Here is a 20854-nt window from a genome sequence, read left to right as displayed (position 1 = left end):
ACTGCTACATCCCCCAATGTGCGGGCCCGCAGACATCTGCCTAATGAGTGAACAGGGACCCGGAACACCCCACGTCCCAGAAGCTTTGCCAGGGCTGGACCAGCCCACGCCCTCCCAACCGGGGCACTTCATTCACCTGGCCCCACCCCCCAGTTACCTGGTACCCCTTGCCCAGCTGGCTGACCATCATTGGTCTGACCCATTCATGTTTTGGGGTTTTTTTAGGTAAAATTCACATAACAAAAAACAACCACCTCAAAGTGTACAATTCCATGGCATTTAGTACATTCACCATGTTGTGTAACCACCACCACAATCAATTTTAGAATATTTTCATCACCCCGTAAAGAAATCCTGTACCCATTAGTAGTCACTCTCTATTCCTCCCTATCCTCTGGCAACCAGCAGTCTGCTTTCTGTCTCTATGGATTTCCCTATTCTGGATATTTCATACAAATGGAATCACACAATATGTGGCCTTTTGCGTCTGGTTTCTTTCACTTAGCACGATGTTTTTAAGGTTCATCCATGTTGGAGCCTGTATTAGAACTTCATTCCTTTTTATGGCTGAATAATATTCCATTGTATGTATAGACCACATTTGGTTTATCCATTCATCTGTTGATGGACATTTGGGTTTTCCCACATTTTGGCAATTGTGAATAATGCTGCTGTGAACATTCATGTACAAGCTTTTCTTTGAACACTTGTTTCCAATTCTTTTGCGAATATAGGTAGGAGTGAAATTGCTGGATCATATGATAATTCTATGCTTAAATTACTGAAGAACCGCCAAACTGTCTTCCACAGCGGCTGCACCATTTTACATTCCCACCAGCAGTGCAGGGGTTCCCGTTCCTCCACGTCCTTGGCAGCACTTACTTTCCACGTTTTTGCTCCTAGCCATCCTAGAGGGTATGAGGTGGTACCCGACCCGCTGCCGTTCAACCCAGGGTCCCCCTCCTCCCACTTGTCAGGACCATAGTGGCTACTGGGCTGGGTGCAGGCAGCCTGGAAGCACAGGCCCATCTCCAAGCACTGCCGCCCCGGGAGACCCCACCAGATCTCGGGAGGGGAAAACTCTGAGTGGAGGAGTCCGAGGTGCAGAGGGGAAGGCCGGGAGTGCAAAGACAGAGCCAGTCTGTCTGAGTCCAGAGAAGGGCATAGCGTGAGCCGCTTTGAAGGAGATGGAATGGGGGAGGCAGAGACACTGCAGGCAGGGAAGTTCTGGAAGACTCAGGTTTGAGTTCCTTTTCACGTCTGCTGATAATGTTGAGTAAAGCAGAACAGGAACTCATTGTGGTCCAGTGTGCAGACAAAATCGCGTTACAGCCAACGCCAGCGAATATAAAGTGCACTCTCTGCCCTCATCCTGGAATTTCGTTGGCAATCGGAACTGCCATCCCCGCCGCGCACCATGCTGAGCGCTTTCACGCATGGGCTCCCATAATCCCACAACAGCCCTCCGACCGAGGTATGGTCATTGCTCCACTTTAAAGAAGAGGAAACGGAGGCACAGAGAAAGGTCACGGGCCTTGCCCAGGATCTCCCCGTCAGGAAATGGCCCAGAGCCAGACCAGTGTGAGGCACAGCTGTAAGCGTCCTACTGTCTAGCTGGAAGTAGCATTTCCCTGCCTGGGACTTGGCATAACGGGCTTCTGGAGGCAGAGGGCTCCTGGGACAGGTTCTTGCTCAATGTCTAGGTCAGCTGGGGGGAGGGGGGGTGGGGCACCTCCGGATGGGACCTGTGTTTGAAGCTACTGCCTCTGGTCAGTCCCAAGCATGGCCTTTGAACTGACCCAACAACGGGGTAGGGGTGGGGGTGTAGATTTCCGAAAAAACAGAGCTCATTCTCAGCTCTTCTGTTAGCTTCTCTGAGCCTCAGTTCCCTTTATCAGGAAAATGGGCACACAGCTGCCCCGTGGGTGCCTGTAGGGAGGACCTGTGTTTGTCACACAGCCTGCCCCCTCCTCTGTTGAGTGACCTCAGCCCAGGTTGACCTCCGGGGCACCTCAGCCTGATCTTAGGCTTCGAGGTTTCCCTTCCATCTCAACCCCTCAGATGCTCACACAGCAGCTCTCAAGGCCCCTGTCTGACCCCGTGCTGTGTCTTACGAGGAACACAGCCAGGGGAGCACAACCAGAGGAGCCTGCTGTGTGTGTGCGGGGTGAGTGTTGTAACTTTCCAACCCCAAGCTCATCACTCAGCCTGGGGACTGGTGAGAAGGACAGTGCTCAGGGCCAAAGGGGCCCTGCAACCCAGCCGGCAGGGAGGTGAGTGTCTGGGCACAGACCCCTGGCAGCCTCTAATCTCCTGCCCCTCAAGGGGCTGCAGGTGTCTCCTGGGGATGCAGCCTCCCCGGTAGCTTGAACTAGGAGAGGGACTCAGGAAGCCCTGCCCCAGGTCTGGACCCTATCCCAAAAGGCATGGCCTCTTTCCTGTCTTTACAATGGTTGTAGTGACATCCACTGGGCTGCATGGGAGGGGGAATGAGAAAGGTCTGCCAAAGCTGTAGACAGAGTATGAACAAGTGCTTGTCCTTCTTTTGTCTCCCCACCCACCCTGGGAGAAGCCTCTTAGGCAAACACCTGTCCCCTCATTTTGATTTCTGACAAGGAATCTCATTCTGTCCCGTGAGGTGCACTGGGAAGGTGAGGCGGTGGAGCAGATGCACTGGGTTGCGTGGAGGTCACGGAGTGGAGACCAAGCCGGCAGCTGTCCGATCCTCAACCCGCTCCAGTGGCAACCAGCGCAGGGACCGTGGCTTGGAGGCGATCGGCGAGGGGCGCACATCCAGGGAGCACGAGAAGAGGATCCAGGACCCCACCCCAAGGCCCATCCACCCCAGTAAGTGGCAGCGGCCCCTCTAGCCCCACTGCTTCCAAGGCGGCCCGGAATCTGTCCATCCAACAGCGGGGCTGGGCGACTCCCCCATGGCGCCGTGACGGGGCGCCCGGTCCCTCCCGCAGGTCGCCGAGGGCGCCGGGGCCTCGCGCCACACCTGTCCGCTCCTCCCGGAGGCCCCGGCGCCGCTGCTGCCGGCCCCTCGGCGCGGAGCCCTGTGTCCGCCGTCGCTTTGATCCCGGGGGCCCCGCTGGATAAAAGTCCCGGGCGGCTCCGCGCCAGCGCCAGAGGGGGAGGCAGCCGAGCCGGGCGTACCAGCGGGCTGGCGCAGGACAAGCGACGCCGAGGAGCCGGGGCCGCGGGGCCGCCCGCGCCGGCCGCGGTGAGCGCGGGGCTCCGGGCGCGTTCGGGGTGGGGGATGCCGGCCGGGGTCCGGGTGGCCCGCGGGCTGCTCTGGGCCTGGGCAGCGAGGGTGAGAGGGACCCCGGCGGCTCAGGTGAGCGCGGCCCCCCTGCGCCACCGGCCCGTCGGGCCCGGACCCGCTGCGCGGCGGGCGGAGTTTCCTCGGCGCGGAAAAGCCTCGCTCCTTGCCCGCCGCCCCTCCAGCCGCCCCGGCGGCGGGGGCGGCGGCGCCGGGCTGGCCGCGGTGAATGGAACCGCCGGGGCCGCCGGGCCGCGCTGCCCCCCACGGAGCCGGGCCGGGAGCGCCTCCGGCGGCCGCGGCGGGGTAGTCCAGGCCCCTCCGTCAGGCTTGCGGTTTGGGAAGAAAAGGCGATGCCTCCGCCAAGAAAAGAGCGAGCGCGGCCCCCTCCCCCTCCGCCGAGCCCGGGCGGCGGCGGCGGCGGCACATCTAACGCGCGGGCACCCGGGCCGCCGCGGCCCCCGCAAACTACGCCCAGGCTCGGCCCCCGCCGCTCATTGGCGCGGCTGGAGCCAGCGCACCCAGACCCTGCGCTGCCCTCGGCCGGCCGCGCGCGGAGCCCGAGCTGCCCAGGCCGACGGCGCCGGGCCCCAAGAGCCTCGACGCCGAGCCACCCGCGCCTCCTCGGCCCGGCCCAGCGCGGGAAGCGGGGAGAGCGAGCAGGCGCGGCCGGCGCCCCGTGGCCCGGCGCCCCCGGCCCGGCGACCCCCCCCGCCGCCGCCGCCGCCTCAAGGCCGCCCGCTCTCCGCAGGTGGCCGCGGGCCCGAGTGGCGCGGCCATGGGCCGAGGGGTGCGCGTGCTGCTGCTGCTGGGCCTGCTGCACTGGGCCGGGGGCGGCGAGGGCAAGAAGACCTGGCGGCGCCGCGGCCAGCAGCCGCCCCCGCCGCCGCCCCCGCCGCGGGCCGAGGCGGCGCCGGCGGCCGGGCAGCCGGTGGAGAGCTTCCCGCTGGACTTCACGGCCGTGGAGGGCAACATGGACAGCTTCATGGCGCAGGTCAAGAGCCTGGCGCAGTCCCTGTACCCCTGCTCGGCGCAGCAGCTCAACGAGGACCTACGCCTGCACCTCCTGCTCAACACGTCGGTGACCTGCAACGACGGCAGCCCCGCCGGGTAAGGCCCGCGCCGGCCAGGGCCCCGGGAGGCCAGTCCCCGCCCTGCGCGGCCGCACCCGCGCGCCCTGACCGGCGCGCCCTTGCCGGTGGCCCCCACCAGGCTCCAGGGCGTCTCGTCGCCAGCGGCGCCCGCACCATCCGCCTCTGTGCCCTCTCGGACACGCGAAGTCTCTGCGCTGGACCCTCCCTACTGGCCGTGGCAGTTCTCGCCCCCAGGGGAGAGGGCTGCCGTCGGGCACTCGGAGGTGCTGGCCCTGGGGAGGCCCGGCTCGGTGACTCGCCGCGAGGGGGGTGGGGCAGAGCTTGAAGCTCTGGTCCCCGGCCAGCCCGGGCACTGACCCCTCGGCCACAGTGCCCAGTCTCTCTGCTCCCGTCCTTCGGTCCCTGGGCAGGGAGAGAGCAGTCCGCGAGTGGCCCTGGCTTCAGCAGGAGGAGGCGACACAGGGGGCGGGGAGAGTCCTGCTGAACCCCCACCCCCACCCCCATCCCCACTCCAGCTCGACTAGGTCTGCTCCGTGCTGCTACCTGGACTGCCAGGGATCCCAGCCAGCCAGAGGAACAGGGAGGGGGCGCAGGTGGGACAGAAGGACCTGGGGTGCAGGTTTCACTCCTCTCCAGCCCCGAAGTAAATAAAGGAAGGATATGAGGCTGAGGGTTGGGGAGGGGTCGGGGGCACCCACGCCCTCAGCGAGTCGACAGCCCGAGGAACAAAACGGTAGGTCGGGCCTCGGTAGGAAAGCTGCGACCCCGCCTGGGTGGTGCCCGCACCCCTCAACGCCCGCCTGGCGGGTCCCAGTGCTCCCGCCCCACGTACACTCCTCTAGCGAGGGCGCTTTTCACTCTCCCAACGCCACTGCGCGGCCCAGGAGGATCCCGAGCCCCGCGAAGACACCCCCCCACCCCGCGCCCGGCCGCCGGCACCGAGGTTACAGCGGGTCCCGCGCGGGGCGGGCCGTGGGGATTTTCCACGGACCACACAGCCCCGCGCGGCCCTTCCTCGCCCCGCGAGCGCCACCTCCCGGCTCTGGCCGCCGCTCGCCGGCCCGGAGCGCTCCGCAGGGGCCTGGCCGCTGGCGCCCCCGTGCGGCCCGCGCGCCCGGCGACAGGTGGAATGACCCGTTCCTCCCCGCGCTGGGCCCTGCAGCCCCGGCTCACTGGCCTCTCCGCCGTCCCCCCCTTGCAGCTACTACCTGAAGGAATCCAAGGGCAGTCGGCGGTGGCTCCTTTTTCTGGAAGGTGAGTGCCAGGGCCAGAGGCCCGGGAGCAGGCAGGCGTCCCCTGGCACGCGGGCCCTGAGGTGGTGGCTCTGCCCGCAGGCGGCTGGTACTGCTTCAACCGAGAGAACTGTGACTCCCGATATGACACCATGCCGCGCCTCATGAGCTCCAAAGACTGGCCTCGCACTCGCACAGGTCAGCAGTTTGCAGACCGGGCTGTCTCCACCTGGGGGAAGGGGCGGGGCAGCGTGGCCTCACAATTTGAAGTCCTGGAAGACACCCCACCCCAGTTCACTCCCTAGAGCCCCAGAGAGGCCCCCACCTTGTGCATCCCCCTCCCCAGTTCTCTGAAATTCCTAAGGTTAGGGAGCATTCACTCTTATCACTTCTTTCTTTCTCCACAGGTAACTCACCGTGGCCTCTCCCATGTGGGATACACAGGCCATCCCTAGATCAAAGCAGCCAGTGGAGGGTGGGGGAGGTCCAGGGCGATGTCCAGGTGTCACAGCTTGTCTGGGCATCCTGGCAACTTCATGGGGTAACTAAACCTGACCATTCCCAACTTCCCCGGCCACCTTGGGTCAGGCTGGCACCACTGCCCACCTCCTTGCTGGGGCCAAGTAAGATCCCCTCACAACCCCACACCTCCCTGTAGTCCCCATCGCTGCACACCCCCTCTCATCAGGAAGACCCACTGCCTCTCTCCCCACTGCTGCAGGCACAGGGATCCTGTCTTCCCAGCCAGAGGAAAACCCCCACTGGTGGAACGCCAACATGGTGTAAGAGGGAGCAAGGAGACCTTCCTGGGGGTCCTGTCTTGGGGGGAGCTTCCTGGGTGAGGTCCTTCCTGAGGTGGTTCTTGGCGGGGAGACCTTCCTGGAGGCAGGGGGTCCTGTCCTTGGGGGTCCTTCCTGGAGAGGGTGGTCCTTCTTGGCCTTGGGGCAGCAGACGAGCCTGGCAGGCTCACTCGATCCTGGTGTCGCAGCTTCATCCCTTACTGCTCCAGTGATGTCTGGAGTGGGGCTTCATCCAAGTCTGAGAAGAGTGAGTCTCCTGCCTTCCTCCCCTGTTTCTCCTCTCACCTCCCCCCCCCCCCCCCCAGACAGGGCAGGGACAATGGGGCTTCTGGGGAAATGCAGGCTTTCAGCCATGTGACTCTCTCAAACCCCTTGACAGTGTGTCCCAGGGTGCCTGCCCCCAGTGCCCACTGTCTGCTTGTCCATGGCTGGCCTGGCCCCTGCGAGGGTCTTCACTCCTGAGTGTTCCCTGGGGAGGGTCCCCAGCACAGCCTCATGCACTTGACCCCCCTCCCTCCAGTCTACCCTAGCCCGGGCCCATTCCCTGAAGACCCTCCAGACTCCCAGCTAGAAGCCCTCCTCCCTCCAACCTGGGGGTGGAGGCCTTGCCCTCTGTCCAGGCGCCACTTGCAGCCACTCTTCTTCTCTGAGCAGACGAGTACGCCTTCATGGGTGCCCTCATCATCCGCGAGGTGGTGCAAGAGCTCCTGGGCAGAGGCCTGAATGGGGCCAAGGTGCTGCTGCTGGCAGGGAGCAGGTGGGCCGGGCAGGGGCTTCAGGCGAAGTGCGTGGAGGGCTGTGGGGCAGACCCTGGGACGTGGCTGGGGTGGGAGTGTGGATGGGAGGAAGGGGAGGGGGCCAAGCCTGGGCAGATCGAGGGGGCTGCAGCCTTGCCAGGATGGGCAGGCGGCTTGGAGGGTCAGCATTACTGGGGCGTCTTGGGAGGTTCAGCCTCAGAGTGCTGTGTAGCTGGAAGCTGAGCAGAGGACACTCCTGGACTCCGTGGTCGATGGGTGTGAGGAAAGCCTTGGACTGCAGCAATCTGTGTAGTTAATTAGGGGTTAGCTGTGGACCAAGGCACCTTCTCCAAGGCCCAGGGTCCCCATAGGCGGGAATCACCCTGCTTGGTCACTGTGTCCCAGCAGGCTTGTAGGGGACCCAGGGGACATCTGTGGAATGGATGAAGGGCTCCAAGGCCACATAGTTTATCTTCATTTTCAGATAAGGAAACTGAGGCAGAGAGAAAGAGAGGAAAGGAAAGAGGGATGGGAGGAAGTGGGATGACCAGCCTCTTAGCTCTGGGTCAGAGCCTGGAGCTCTGCCAGCCCCTCCTCTGCCTTCAGGATCCGAGGAGGCCCGTGGGTCTTGCACCTGAATGCAGAATGTGTTGGCAGAATGCATCAGGATCCCTGCTCTCCTCGAGGCCTGGACTTGGGGCTGGGCAGGCTCTAGTGGGACAAGCACACCTCCCCCTCCACCAGCCTCATGTCCCACCTTCCCTGCAGCGCGGGGGGCACTGGGGTGCTGCTGAATGTGGACCGTGTGGCTGAGCAGCTGGAGGAGCTGGGCTACCCAGCCATCCAGGTGCGGGGCCTGGCTGACTCGGGCTGGTTCCTGGACAACAAGCAGTACCGCCGCACGGACTGCATCGACACCATCACCTGTGCGCCCACGGAAGCCATCCGGCGGGGCATCAGGTGCCCTGGGAGGGAGGGCCCATCCTGCATGCTGGGACCCCGCCGGGGCTCGCAGGATCCCTTGCAGAGGACCTGGGGCGGAGTGGCGTCTGTGGGTGGAGGCTGGAGTGGGGCGGCCTAACCTGCAGCCTGTGGCCCAGGTACTGGAACGGGGTGGTCCCGGAGCGCTGTCGGCGCCAGTTCAAGGAGGGCGAGGAGTGGAACTGCTTCTTTGGCTACAAAGTCTACCCGACCCTGCGCTGTGAGTGGGCCGGCTCTGGCCGGGGCACACAGGGGCAGCAGGGGCATGTCCAGACTTCCTGTGCCTCCTGAAAATGCAGCCTGCAGTCCAGGCCCCAGAGGCCAGGCCCAAAGACCACCGGCCCTCCCAGGAGCGTGGTGACTAAGTTATCCTGGTGTGCCTGGGATTTTTCTGGTCTTAGCACTGGAAGTCCACACAGTCCTGGGCACACCAGGACAGCTGGTCACCCTGTCCATGCCCACAGTAGGGAATGCGCTTTGGAGCTGAACCCCAGTGCTCCTCTGTACAGAGTTGTGAAGTCCTATGTGAAGGGACGTCATCACCAGCTTTGGTCAAAGCAGAATTTCTGGGAGCTAGGCCAAGGTGGGGGCCAAAAAGGACATCTTCGAGGAAGGGCGGGTGTTAAGGAAGGCACACGCTTTGGGGGCTGGTGGCCAGCACCCTGAGGGGAGAGCCCAGCTGGTCTGTGAGCCTACCACAGAGCCAGCTAGGACCTTGGGGACCCTGAGCCCCCAGTCCCCCTTCCCCCCAGGCCCAGTGTTCGTGGTGCAGTGGCTGTTTGACGAGGCCCAGCTGACTGTGGACAACGTGCACCTCACGGGGCAGCCGGTGCAGGAGGGCCAGTGGCTGTACATCCAAAACCTGGGTCGTGAGCTGCGAAACACACTCAAGGACGTTCCGTGAGTGTGCTGGGGACCCCCCACTCAGCCCCTCTAAATATGCAGTAAATCACTAGATTTCAAAATAGAGGTCTCACAACGGGAAGCAGCCATAGGGTCCTTCAGTAGGTGATAAACTGCGGTCCATGCAGACAATGGCATATTACCCACCACGAAAGAGAAGTGATCTTTCAAGCTGTGAAAAGACAGGGAGGAACACCAAGATGAACCCCGACACACACTATGGACTTGGGGGGATTATGACCTGTCAATGTAGGTTCATCGATTGTGACAAATGTCCCACTCTGGTGGGAGATGTCGATAGTGGGGGAGGCTGTGCCTGGGTGGGGGCAGAGGGTCTATGGGAAATCTCTGTACCTTTCACTCAGTGTTAATGTGAGTCTAAAACTGCTATAAAAATAACATCTACTTTTTAAGAAAGGCAAAACATTTGCCTGTCTGGGACAGCCTCCTGCCACTGCCCAGCTGGAGTTCCCTGGGAGAGGTGCACTCCAAGCAGGGTGTGGAGGCAGGAAGGGACAAGGGTTAGCAGGGAGCATGCCGGAGCCTGAGCGTGCCGGAGGTGGGAGCCAGGCAGAGGAAAAGTTCCCAGGGGAATTGACTGTAGTTGCTGTGACCTGTGGGCATGGTGGTGCGGGATGTGGGGCTCACAGCCATCGTTCTCCTCCCCAACAGGGCCAGCTTTGCCCCCGCCTGCCTCTCCCATGAGATCATCATCCGAAGGTCAGTGTCCTGGGCCCTGAGACAGCTTGCATCCGTCCGTGGCTCTTGCTCGAACATCCGCAGCCCCCGACCCCACTTGCCCACCCACCTGTGTCCCCTGCTCTCCATGAAGGGCTTCCTTCCAGGGCCTTCAAAGCCACTGATACAATCAGCTGTGTGGCAAGAATTCAGACTAAGCCTCGCCTCCAGTGGTAGCAATGCCATCTCACCTGCTTTGGCCACACCCCATGTGACCCCCACCTGGGTTTCTGTCTGCAGCCACTGGACAGACGTCCAGGTGAAGGGGACCTCGCTGCCTCGGGCGCTTCATTGCTGGGACAGAAGCCTCCACGACAGCCATAAGGCCAGCAAAGCCCCACTGAAGGGCTGCCCCGTCCACCTGGTGGACAGCTGCCCCTGGCCCCACTGCAACCCCTCTTGCCCTACCATCCGGGACCAGTTCACGGGGCAGGAGATGAATGTGGCCCAGTTCCTCATGCACATGGGCTTCGACGTGCAGACGGTGGCACAGCAGCAGGGCCTGGAGCCCAGTAAACTGCTGGGGATGCTGAGCAGCGGGAGCTAGGAGTCCCGCCCCGAGGAGCTGGCATGAAGGGCCAGCCACCTCGGGCTCCCCGCCCCAGGGCCACCTCCCACCTAAGCTCTCCTGCCCCTCCTGAGACAGACAGGGCCCCAGCAGTCCCCCCACCCTGGGTCTGGATGCCCTCCCCCCAGCAGCCTCACTGCCCCTCTCCCACTGCCTTCCAGAGGCCCAGCTGGAGACGGTGGACCTGCCATTAGCCCCAGCTGTGGCCTCGGGACCCCTACAACCCCACTCACCTCCCCCCACCCTCCAGCCCACGGTGGGAGCCAGAAGCACTGGATTCCTCAGCCCACCAGCCCAGCCCCCGCCCTCTCCTGCCCTTTTGTATTATTTTATAAAGTGACTTTTTTATTACTTTAATTTTTTTAAAAAGGAAAATAAGCAAGAAATATATGATGAATGATATTGTTTTGTAACATATTTTTTTTAAATAATGAAAAAAAAAGACAACAAAAGAGTCTCACCCTGCAGACGTGTTTATTTGAATGGGCAGTTTGCCCACTGCGCACCCTCCCCGCTCCTCTGACATCTCCCTCCATCCCCAGGGCAGCAGGAAGACTGAGGGGGCGGCCACGGGGGTGCCCCTGACCTCCAGCCCCTTCCTGGATGCACAGATCCTGTTCGTGGCCCCCGCCCCACCTTGTGTCCCATTCTAGACCCTTCCTGAGGAGGCCTTGCTTTTGTTCATCCATTCAGCAGACGCCAGTCATGGGCCCACTACAGGCGAGACCCCCACCACGGTGATAACAGCTCACATTTCTCTACTTTGTCATTGAGGTGACATCCACGTACCACACACTGAGTCACTGCAAAATACATGACTTGGCATTTGCACATTCACGATGTGCCACCACCAGCCATGTCCAGTCTCAAAACTTTGTCACTCCAGAAGAACACTCCCTCCCCAGCTAACATTTTCTTAAAGTTTGCATGGCATTTATTTTCACTAGGTCACATGTGCGCACGGCTCAGAATTTGAAAGATGCCAAGAGTTTGGGGGTGAACGTCCTCCCTCCAGCCCAGCGCCTGGCTCTGCTTCTGAGAGCAAACACGTGCCCGTGGACGGTGCCAGCGGCCCAAGCACCCCAGTAACCCGTGCAGACACACACATACATGCTCTTTCCTTTCACACGGCTGCACGCCACATGCTGTTGTCGCTTCTGTGGCCTCTCACGCGATATCTTGGGGCTCACGGAGAACTGCACGTTGGCGTGAAGTTCCCAGTCGGCAATGGGCTTTGTGCCTCACGCTCTCATCGGGTATGAAGGATGCGGCGTGGATGAGCTGTGTCGACATCAGTGTGCACGGGGGCAAGTGTATCTGTGGGACAAACCCCAGAGGTGGGATTGCTGGAGGTTGCCGGTGACGCTCCCGCCTCCCTTGGGTAGGGCTTCCTGAGCACTCCCCGCATTAAGCACCCTATGCTCACTGGCCTAGTTACCCTACAAGTAGGTTTGATTATAAGCCCCAATTTATAGATAAAGAGACTGAGGCCCAGAGAGGCTATGTGATAGGTCAAAAGGGACAGAGGGAAGGTCCATGCCAGGTCAGCCTGGGCTCCACACCCAGCCTCTGACCACAGACATCAGGGAGCACACAGTTCCATTCCCAGAGTGGGAAGAATTGCGGAGACCTCGCACCCTTGTCCCCTAACAAGACTAAGGGGTGTGCCCTGGGGTCAGACCAGCTGTGCCAATACCTCAGCCCTGGGCCCGAGACGGACCTGAGGAGAACCTGGGGGTGCTGGTGTCATCCAGGTGGGTACAGCCTGCCAGGCTCTGTTCAGGAATGCCTGGGCCCCTTCCCACCCCACCTTGGGCCCACACATCACCAGTGTTGGCTTCCCCAGGGGGAGCTAAGTGCCCCATCTCTGGTCTCCTCCATGGACCACTCCTACATGGTCTCCTGTGGGGACCCATGGAGTCCCAGTGGCCAAGGGAGACAGGTCAGGGATGGGAGACCAAAGGCTGGAGATGAAGGAAGGGGTACCTGGGGGCAGCTCCTGGCTTACGGGGGCAGCCCCCTCCTCAGGCCCCCCAGGAGGGCCATGGACAGGGCTCCCCAGGCGACAGGAGAGGCAGCTGGGAGGGGCCTGGTCATCTCCCTACCTGGGGAGACTTCACTCAGAGGCAGGGACCCGCCATGCTGCGGTCAGAGCTGGGTGGGGTCTCGGGGGTGCTGCCTAGAGACCAGTTCTTCCTGTGGAGAAGGGCGGCAGGTGGTGACATCAGCACAATTCGACAGATGTCTTGCTCTGTCTGAGGTGGACTGAAAGGGATCAGAGGGCAGCTTTGTGTGTGTCGGGCATGCCGGCCCACTGAACATCACACTTGTGGGTTAGGCCCGATGGGATTTCACCAAATGAATTAACCCTTCTCCCCATCTTCCTGACAAAAAAGAAAAGAGGTGAGGCCCATTTCGGGCCTAGAGGTCAGTCCTTGCTGTGCTTTACTGTGGGGACCAGTGACAAAATGAGCCAAGACTCACACAGGGACAGTGGGTGCCACCAAACGTGCAGCGCTCAGCGAGGCCATCGGTGTGACATGCTCAGCTCTCCATGCCGACTCCACCGCTTGCCTAGAACTGTGGCTGCTTTACATTTTCCACATCATGTGATTCCCGTAAGAGCAAAAATGGTCAGGACGGAAGCACCCAAAATGTCCTTCAGCAGGTGGACGGATAAACAAACTGCGGTCCATCCAGACAAGGGAATATTACCTGACGCCAAAAAGAAATGAGCCATCAAGCCACAAAAAAGACATGGAGGAACCTTAAATGCATATTACTAAGTGAAAGAAGCCACTCTGAAAAGGCTCCACACTGTATGATTCCAACTCTATGACTTTCGGGAAAAGGCAAAACTATGGAGGCAGAGAAAAGATCAGTGGTTGCTGGGGGAGGGAGGGATGAACAAGCGGAGAACAGGGGACTCTCGGGGCAGAGAAACCACTCTGTAGGCTCCTATGATGGTGGGTATATGTCCTCATACATTTGTCCAAACCCACAGAATGTACCAGTGAACCCTAATGTACACTATGGACTTGGGTGATGACGATGCGTCGACGTGGGTTCATCAGTTATGACAAATGTCCCACTGTGATGGGGGAGACTGATGGTGGGGGAGACTGTGCCTGTGGGGGAACATGGGGTGTATAGGAAATCTCTGTGTCTTCTGCTCAATTTTACTGTGAACCCAACACTGCCCCCCTCAAATAAAGTCAACTATAAAAAAGCCCAGGACATTCACCAAAAACCTATGGCCCCGCTTTACTGTAAGTGGTGACCAGAGAGTAACCTCTGTGCCCTGGGACCTGAAGCGTGGAACTTCACCTCAGTGTCAACATTGATTCCAAATTTCAACCCTCTACTTAAAAAAAACAAAGATCCAGGGCCGGCCCGGAGGCGCAGCGGTTAAGTTCGCACGTTCCGCTTCTCGGCGGCCCAGGGTTTGCCGGTGCGGACATGGCACTGCTTGGCAGCCATGCTGTGGTAGGTGTCCCACGTATAAACTAGAGGAAGATGGGCACGGATGTTAGCTCAGAGCCAGGCTTCCTCAGCAAAAAGAGGAGGACTGGCAGTAGTTAGCTGAGGACTAATCTTCCTCCAAAAAAAAAAAAAAAAAACAAAGATCCGAATGCCTGGGCAGAACCACACGTGCCTGCCTTACCCAACCCCCACCCCCCGCCAGACCCCTCTCTGCCTTTGCTCTCAGAGCAGCTGTGACCTCCAGCCTCACAGGGCTGCAGCCCTGCCCCATCTCACACTGTCCACTGTCACTCCCTGAACTCTGTTACCCAAGCCTCTTGTGTTCCCTGAGCACACCAAGCTGTCACACCAGCCTCCTGCGTGGACGCCTGTGCCCAGCGCCTCCCTGGACCGGCTCATTCTCACCATTGAGCTCACAGCCAAGTCATCACCTCTTCAGAGTGGCCTTCACTGACCCCCCCCATTAAAGGGACCCCCCCCACTTCCCTCTCTCATCCCCTTGCTTCCTTTCTCCACAACATAATTCAAATATTCATACTTCCATAATTGCCTGCTTTAGGGTCTGATGTCAAAATTCCAGAAGGACAAGGATGATTTTGGTCTACTTGTTCATTGCTGTTTCTTGGTGCCCAGAAGGAGGCCTGGCACTTAGGAATTACTGCAGAAGAATTTGTTTAAGGAGTGAAAACATTAGTCAGAAGGAACAGAAAAAATAATGCACTCCTGGAAATTTTAAAGCCATGGGGAAAAGTGAGAAGAAAACCCAGAAGTTTTGGTAAAACTTGATATATGCATACTATCTAGTTTGAGTGACCTTTGCAGGAAATTCTAGAAAAATTCTTCAAATATATTTCGTCTCTGTTTTTTTTTTTTTTAAAGATTTTATTTTTCCTTTTTCTCCCCAAAGCCACCCAGTACATAGTTGTATCTATTTTTAGTTGTGGGTCCTTCTAGTTGTGGCATATGGGATGCCACCTCAGTGTGGCTTGACGAGTGGTGCCATGTCTGCGCCCAGGATCCGAACCAGTGAAGCCCCGGGCCACGGAAGTGGAGGGCACAAACTTAACCACTCGTCACGGGGCTGGCCCCTTTTCTCTTTTTTTTTTTTTTTTTTAAGATTGTGTCAAATACATTTTGAATAACAGTGTTTGTTTATACAAATATTTGTTAAAAATTTGTGAAAATACACCCCAGTAGCCAAGAGCACATTCATCACCCACTCTTGGTCTCTAACACCATTCTCTGACGAAAGAACCAGGCTCCTTGGAGAAATAGCTGACTCTAGGGTGGACGGGAAATGGGCAGGATGAGCCTGGAGCATCCTGTAGTGCCAGACGTAAGGAGATGCTAAAAAACAAACACCCCCCTCCATTGATGGGGGAGTGTGAGAGGACACAGGACCAATTGAAAGAGCTCCCAGCGGCCAAGGCTGGAACACTGAACAACAGAATTAAAAAATGTAGTTTTTAGGGCTGGCCTGGTGGTGCAGCAGTTATGTTCATGCAGTCTGCTTTGGAGGCCCAGGATTCACAGGTTCGGGTCCCGGGCGCAGACCTACACACTGCTTATCAAGCCATGCTGTGGCAGGCGTCCCACATATAAAGGAGAGGAAGATGGGCATGGATGTTAGCTCAGGGCCAATCTTCCTCAGCAAAAAGAGGGGGATTGGTGGCAGATCTTAACTCAGGGCTAATCTTCCTCAAAAACAAAAAAAGGTAGTTTTGGATTATAACCCAAAGTGTAAAATAAATGTTCACAAGTCCCTACTTATCCAAATAAATAAATAAATAGGGGAGAAAAGATCAATCTTTTGCAGAATTTCAAATAACGTATACAGACGCTCTGCCCCTAGGGAGGGGCATAACGCTCTACTCCGTGAGCGTGGGCTGCACGGAGCGACGCCCTCCCAAAGAGCACAGGACGGAAGGGGAGGGAAAGAACAACAAGGGGAGGCCTGGCAAACACACCTCAGCCAGCTCACCAAGGTCACGTCAGCAGAGACGAGTCCCAAGAGAGCACGGACCCCTGACGGGACGTGAGGAGGAGGCACTTGACCCTGTGCTCTTCCTCCCCCAAACCCGCAAGCCCGCGCTCCTCATGAGAAAGCATCAGACAGATCCCAGCAGAGGGACAGTCTGCAAAGTCCCTGAGCAGCACCCCGCAAAGCTGTCGCTGTCATTGGGACCAGGAAAGTGTGAGACCATCCCAGCCAAGAGGAGCCTGAGGAGAGGGGATGACTGGATGTGAGGTGGGCTCCTGGATGGGGTCCTGGAGGAGTAAAGAGATGCTAGGTAAAAACTAAGGAAACGGAACAAGGTGCGGACTTTAGTTCATAATAATGTATCAATAATGATACATCACTATTGGCTCATTAGTTGTAGCAAACGTCCCATCCCAGTGTAAGATATTCACAATAAGCAAATCAGGTGTGGGGTGTGTGGGAACACTGTCTGATCAACTTCTCTGTACATCCAAAACTGTTGTAAAAATAAAGTCTAGGGGGCCAGCCCGGTGACATAAAGGTTAAGTTCACGTGCTCCACTTTGGCGACCCAAGACCTGCCGGTTCAGTTCCTGGGTGTGGACCTACATACAGTTCATCAAGCCACACTGTGGCAGCGTCCCACGTATAAAGTAGAGGAAGATGGGCACAGATGTTAGCTCAGGGCCAATCTTCCTTAAAAAAAAAAAAATAATAATAATAATAATAAAGTCTATTTAAAGTTTTTGTAAAAGTGAGTTTTCTATTCATACAAGAATATAAATCTAGCTATTTTTTAAAACTGTAGTAAAATATACTTTAGTTATTTTCAAAATTATTCTTTTTTCTAGTTTAGAAAGTAATAGCTATTTATTTTAGAAAATTTGGAAAACACTGAGCTGCACAAAGAAGCCAAAGCACCTGCCACCCCACATTGTGGATACAACGGCGGGGACGCCTCAGGCGCGCACGCCAGTCTTTCTGTATCTTTGGAGGCATATGTGTCCAGATAGCTTTTTTTTAAAGATTGGCACCTGAGCTAACAACTGTTGCCAATCTTCTTTTTTTTTTTTTCTGCTTTTTTCTCCCCAAATCTCCCCAGTATTCAGTTATATATTCTCATTTGTGGGTCTCTCTGGTTGTGGCATATGGGACGCCGCCTCAACATGGCCTGACGAGCGGTGCCATGTCCCCACCCAGGATCCGAACCAGTGAAATCCCAGGCCACTGAAGCGGAGCGCACAAACTCAACCACGCTGCCACGGGGCTGGATGCCCAGACATCCCTCTTGTCTCACACAAGAGTGAATCTCTGCCACCCACCCTCACTGCAGGGCTGTCTCAACCCCTTGTGACCACTCGCTGTGTCACCCTGATCTTCTTTGAGGTATTTTTGAGCAGCCTAACACTCCATCCCATGGATGGGCCCTAAGGACTAACCAGTCCTCATTGTTGAACTTTAGGTGATTTCCAACTAAATTCACTTAAAATTCTGTTGGCATTTCCACACTGTGAGAAGCTGTCGATCTAGAATCTCTGTGTTTTTGTGGCAAGTTTGCAAAAGCTCAAAACAGAAGACATTGTTGCCAAGCAGCCCAGCAGCTGAAGATTTGGTGGTGGGAATTTGGAACATGTCCTGTGTCAGGTTCCCGAGAGGCTTTGCCGCTGGTCCAGCCACAAAGCAGCCACCCAGCCAGCCTTGGTTCCTGGGGCGGCCAAGCAGACCCTGGTGAGGATCCAGAGGCTGCCTGTGGGCACTGGGGGCAGCAGAGGCCGAGTAGTGAAGCAGAGGAAGTTGATTTTGCCGTGGTCTGTTCTCAGACTCTGATGGCCCCTTTCAGAGAAGGAGCTGATAATAACTAAGAGGCAACAGGCAGGGTCCAGGCACCAGGGCTGCCTCCAAACAGAAGCCTCCACACTCTCTCTGCTGCCTCTTCAGCACTTTGTCTGCTCATCTTCAAGGGGAAAATGTGCATCCAGCCCCAACCACAGGAAGCTAGGGAACAAGGTGGCCAGCAGGGGCTTTACCCAGGGGCTAGCGGTGGGGGGGGGGGGGCTTGGGCACAGCAGCCACTTAGGGGGTCAGGGAAAGCTAGTCTCAGGGTGGGGACTGAGGATCCAGGTTTGGGCATGGCCCTCTGGCAGGGCCAAGCCAGGTGGTTTCCTGGAGGGTTCCAGAGGTGCCCAGTGTCCACTGCAGGGACCGAGCGGCTGCTGGAAGCTGGGAGGCCCAGGCCAGGTGGCTTCAGTGTCATCACGTGGAGAAAGATGATAAGGAGAGGCGAGCACCTCCCTTCCTGGAAAGCTCAAGCAGCTGGTACCTCATCCAGCATGACTGGCACCCAGGACTCATCATTCCCTCATTGAGGTCTCTTGCTCTGTGCCCACATGCTGACCCCCATCCCTAAGACAGCATCCACTGCCATGTCTGGGTCCCCAGGCCGGGCCATGCTGGCTACAACTGTCTCCTGGGCAGGCCCACTGAAGGCCCCCGTGCTCTGCAGGGCCAAGTGGACTTTGAGTGGGGCTGGGCAGAGGGCCATCCGCATCCCTGGGGCTGCCAGACTGTCACAGGCACAGGTCCCAGGATGCTGCTCTACTTGGGTTCCATGACCCTCACTCAGAGCCCAGGTTCCCTTGGCCACTCTTTTTTTTTTTTTTTTTTTTTTTGAGGAAGATTAGCCCTGAGCTAACTACTGCCAGTCTTCCTCTTTTTTGCTGAGGAAGCCTGGCCCTGAGCTAACATCTTTGCCCATCTTCCTCTACTTTATATGTGGGACGCCTACCACAGCATGGCGTGCCAAGCGGTGCCATGTCCGCACCGGCAAACCCTGGGCCGCCGAGAAGCAGAACGTGCGAACTTAACTGCTGCGCCACCGGCCAGCCCCCTCCCCTGGCCGCTCTTAAGTTAGCTTCCTGCTGGCCTCCTAGGATGGTCTTGTTGTCACGCCTGTCTCTTCCCAGCAGTTGTTGATCCATTTTTTATCTGATTGACAGGCATTTTCTTGCTGGCAGATGGAGGCCAGGACAGGGTCCGTGCAGTGTCTGATCTTCGGGAAGGGAACCAATTTCTGTAGGAGAAAGCCCATAACGGATGCCTGCCTCAGTCACCATATGTGCCACAGGGTGCCTGGGAGGCTGCCTCCTACCTGCACAGGTGTGCTGGCCATCCCTGAGCACACGTGGCAGCACTGGCCGTGCCGAGGCCTGGTCTCTCAAAATGCCCAAGTCTTCAGGAGCTGCAAGCCAGATGCCTTTGGTTGGAGATGTGGAGGGTGGTGCCCCAGGGACCCTTTGTGTGGTTGAGAAACGTGGCTGGGTTCACTGTTACGATTTGCTGAGCTATAAACTTCAGCTGAAGCATGGCACATGTCTGCTTGTGAAAAACTGAACTGCTCCAAGCAAGAGGATTTCCTTCCAGCTCCCTGTGGTCACGAGGAAGCTGGAGCTGGAACCAGCTTCCCTGCACCCCCAAGTCTGAGGCCCCATGTCCCCCTTGATCCCTTGTCCGGGGTCAGGAGCACCTGTTGCAGACGCCTGGAGGGACAAAGTGGAGAATCCTTCCTGAGGGTGCACACGGCACTGCCCAGGGACAGAGTGTTCCTCCTGCATGTGAGAGTGAGCCGGCTGGGCTCCCCAGGGAGCGAGGAGACGGCGCTCCACGGAAGGTTTACCTTGCAAAGCCTTCTGCCCATTCTGCAGTGTCCAGAAGCTACCTCGGAGGATTAAAGGGCTGAAAACGAATGTGAATCCCTTATTTTATATTAACTGTTCTGGAAACATCATAAACAAGCACGTTAGGTCAGACAATCAACACAATTCTACTTTTAAAGGGGGGGGGGGTGTGTTCACGGAGAACGCCGCCCACAAGAAGCATCATGGATGCTAAGACCCCCTGGAGGACTGCATGGGAACGAGACATGGAGGCGTCACCTGGGATGCCACCTCAACCAGACAGCCAGACTTCCTACACTCTGGACGCACCCTGTCACCATTCTCCCCGTGGACACGCTGAGGAGACACAACATCCTCCATGTGGTTTTCCTGCCAAAGGCATCAGCCCAGATCTAACAGTGAGGACACAGTCAGGCGATGCACACTGAAAGAGGCTGTAAAGCCACTGGCCTGGGCTGTTCAGAACGGCAATCTCATGAAATATATATATATAAAAGTAGAGACTATTCCAGAATAAATGGAATCGAGAGACACAACAGCCAAATGCAATGCATAATCCCAATCAGATCTTTGTGCAAAAACATGGAAAGCTATAAAGTGGATTTTGGGGAAATTGCATAAGGACAGTGTGTCAGTGATCATTCGGAAACTGCCCCGGGGTGACCATCGTGTCCAGGGGCTCCAGGAGGACAGCCTTGTTCTTAGGAGGTGTCTGTGGAAGCATCTGGGGGAGATGCGTCATATCTGCAGAATTAATTAATATGGAGTAGGGGAGAGCACAAACAGGGCAAAATATTAATAATTCTTAACCCAGGTGAAAGATCTATGAGTGCTCATTGTGCTACTTTGTAACTCTTCTGTAGATTTGAAATTTTTCCAACCGAAAGGTTGAGGGAATCTCTGTGAGGATGTAGATACACATGAGATGCTCACGGTGGTTGGATCTGGGCAACGGAATCACAGGCAATTTTACCTTTTCTTGTACTGACTGGGCCTGAGCACGTACTGCTCTTACAGTTAGAAAAACATTTTTTTCATTTTCAAAAACATTTCATATATTATTAATATTTCAGCCTGAAAATGGGAGAGAGGAGTTTTTCTTCAGTGTTTACATGTCTAGGAGGGACAAGTAAAGAACTCCAGAACGATCCCCCCAAATAATAACTAAAACTCTCCTCGGTCTGGGAGCTGGAAGAAGAACGAAGGTGGGCGCCTTTCACACTCCCCTCCCCACCATCTCCCAGGAACCAGAGCTGCGTGTGGGCCCCAGGGACCGGGACAATACGACACTATCTGAGCTCTGAAACCAAGCCACCTTCTGGAAGGGAAAACCGCAGCCCTGACCGCCCAGTCCCCCTCCCCCAGCTCCAGCTGGCCCTGGAGGCTACTTGAGCTGGGG

General features: G+C 57.5%; 1 protein-coding gene across 5 annotated transcripts; it reads left to right on the top strand.

The window, feature by feature from the left end:
- The first annotated feature begins 802 nt into the window (after window positions 1-802).
- On the top strand, window positions 803-10761 carry NOTUM (notum, palmitoleoyl-protein carboxylesterase). 5 transcript variants are annotated; one of them, XM_046674223.1, is made up of 16 exons: window positions 1707-2273; window positions 2639-2847; window positions 2970-3226; window positions 4017-4375; window positions 4875-4952; window positions 5561-5613; window positions 5694-5789; window positions 6313-6373; window positions 6580-6638; window positions 7046-7148; window positions 7897-8088; window positions 8229-8329; window positions 8862-9009; window positions 9685-9732; window positions 9991-10075; window positions 10480-10761. In XM_046674223.1, the coding sequence occupies exons 1-16, from the start codon at window positions 2062-2064 to the stop codon at window positions 10510-10512; spliced, it is 2094 nt and encodes a 697-aa protein (XP_046530179.1). In that variant the 5' UTR covers window positions 1707-2061; the 3' UTR covers window positions 10513-10761. The 5 variants fall into 5 exon arrangements, 4 of the variants coding, with proteins under 4 accessions (XP_046530180.1, XP_046530179.1, XP_046530176.1 ...); XM_046674220.1 differs by having other exon boundaries at window positions 1723-2273; window positions 9991-10759; XM_046674222.1 differs by lacking the exon at window positions 4875-4952 and having other exon boundaries at window positions 1729-2273; window positions 9991-10758.
- The last annotated feature ends 10093 nt before the right edge of the window (window positions 10762-20854 follow it).

This window comes from Equus quagga, chromosome 11 (genome assembly GCF_021613505.1).
Source record: "Equus quagga isolate Etosha38 chromosome 11, UCLA_HA_Equagga_1.0, whole genome shotgun sequence".
Lineage (NCBI taxonomy): Eukaryota > Metazoa > Chordata > Mammalia > Perissodactyla > Equidae > Equus > Equus quagga.
The sequence above is the reverse complement of the archived record's forward strand: the minus strand, read 5'-3'. Positions and strand labels throughout refer to the sequence as shown.

Excerpts from the sequence above, each read along its gene's own strand:
- NOTUM (XM_046674220.1), top strand. The coding sequence starts at position 2,062 with ATGCTCACACAGCAGCTCTCAAGGCCCCTGTCTGACCCCGTGCTGTGT. Across the intron at positions 6,374-6,579 it reads TGGTGGAACGCCAACATGGT|CTTCATCCCTTACTGCTCCA; the intron begins GTAAGAGGGAGC and ends CTGGTGTCGCAG. Across the intron at positions 9,010-9,684 it reads AACACACTCAAGGACGTTCC|GGCCAGCTTTGCCCCCGCCT; the intron begins GTGAGTGTGCTG and ends CCTCCCCAACAG.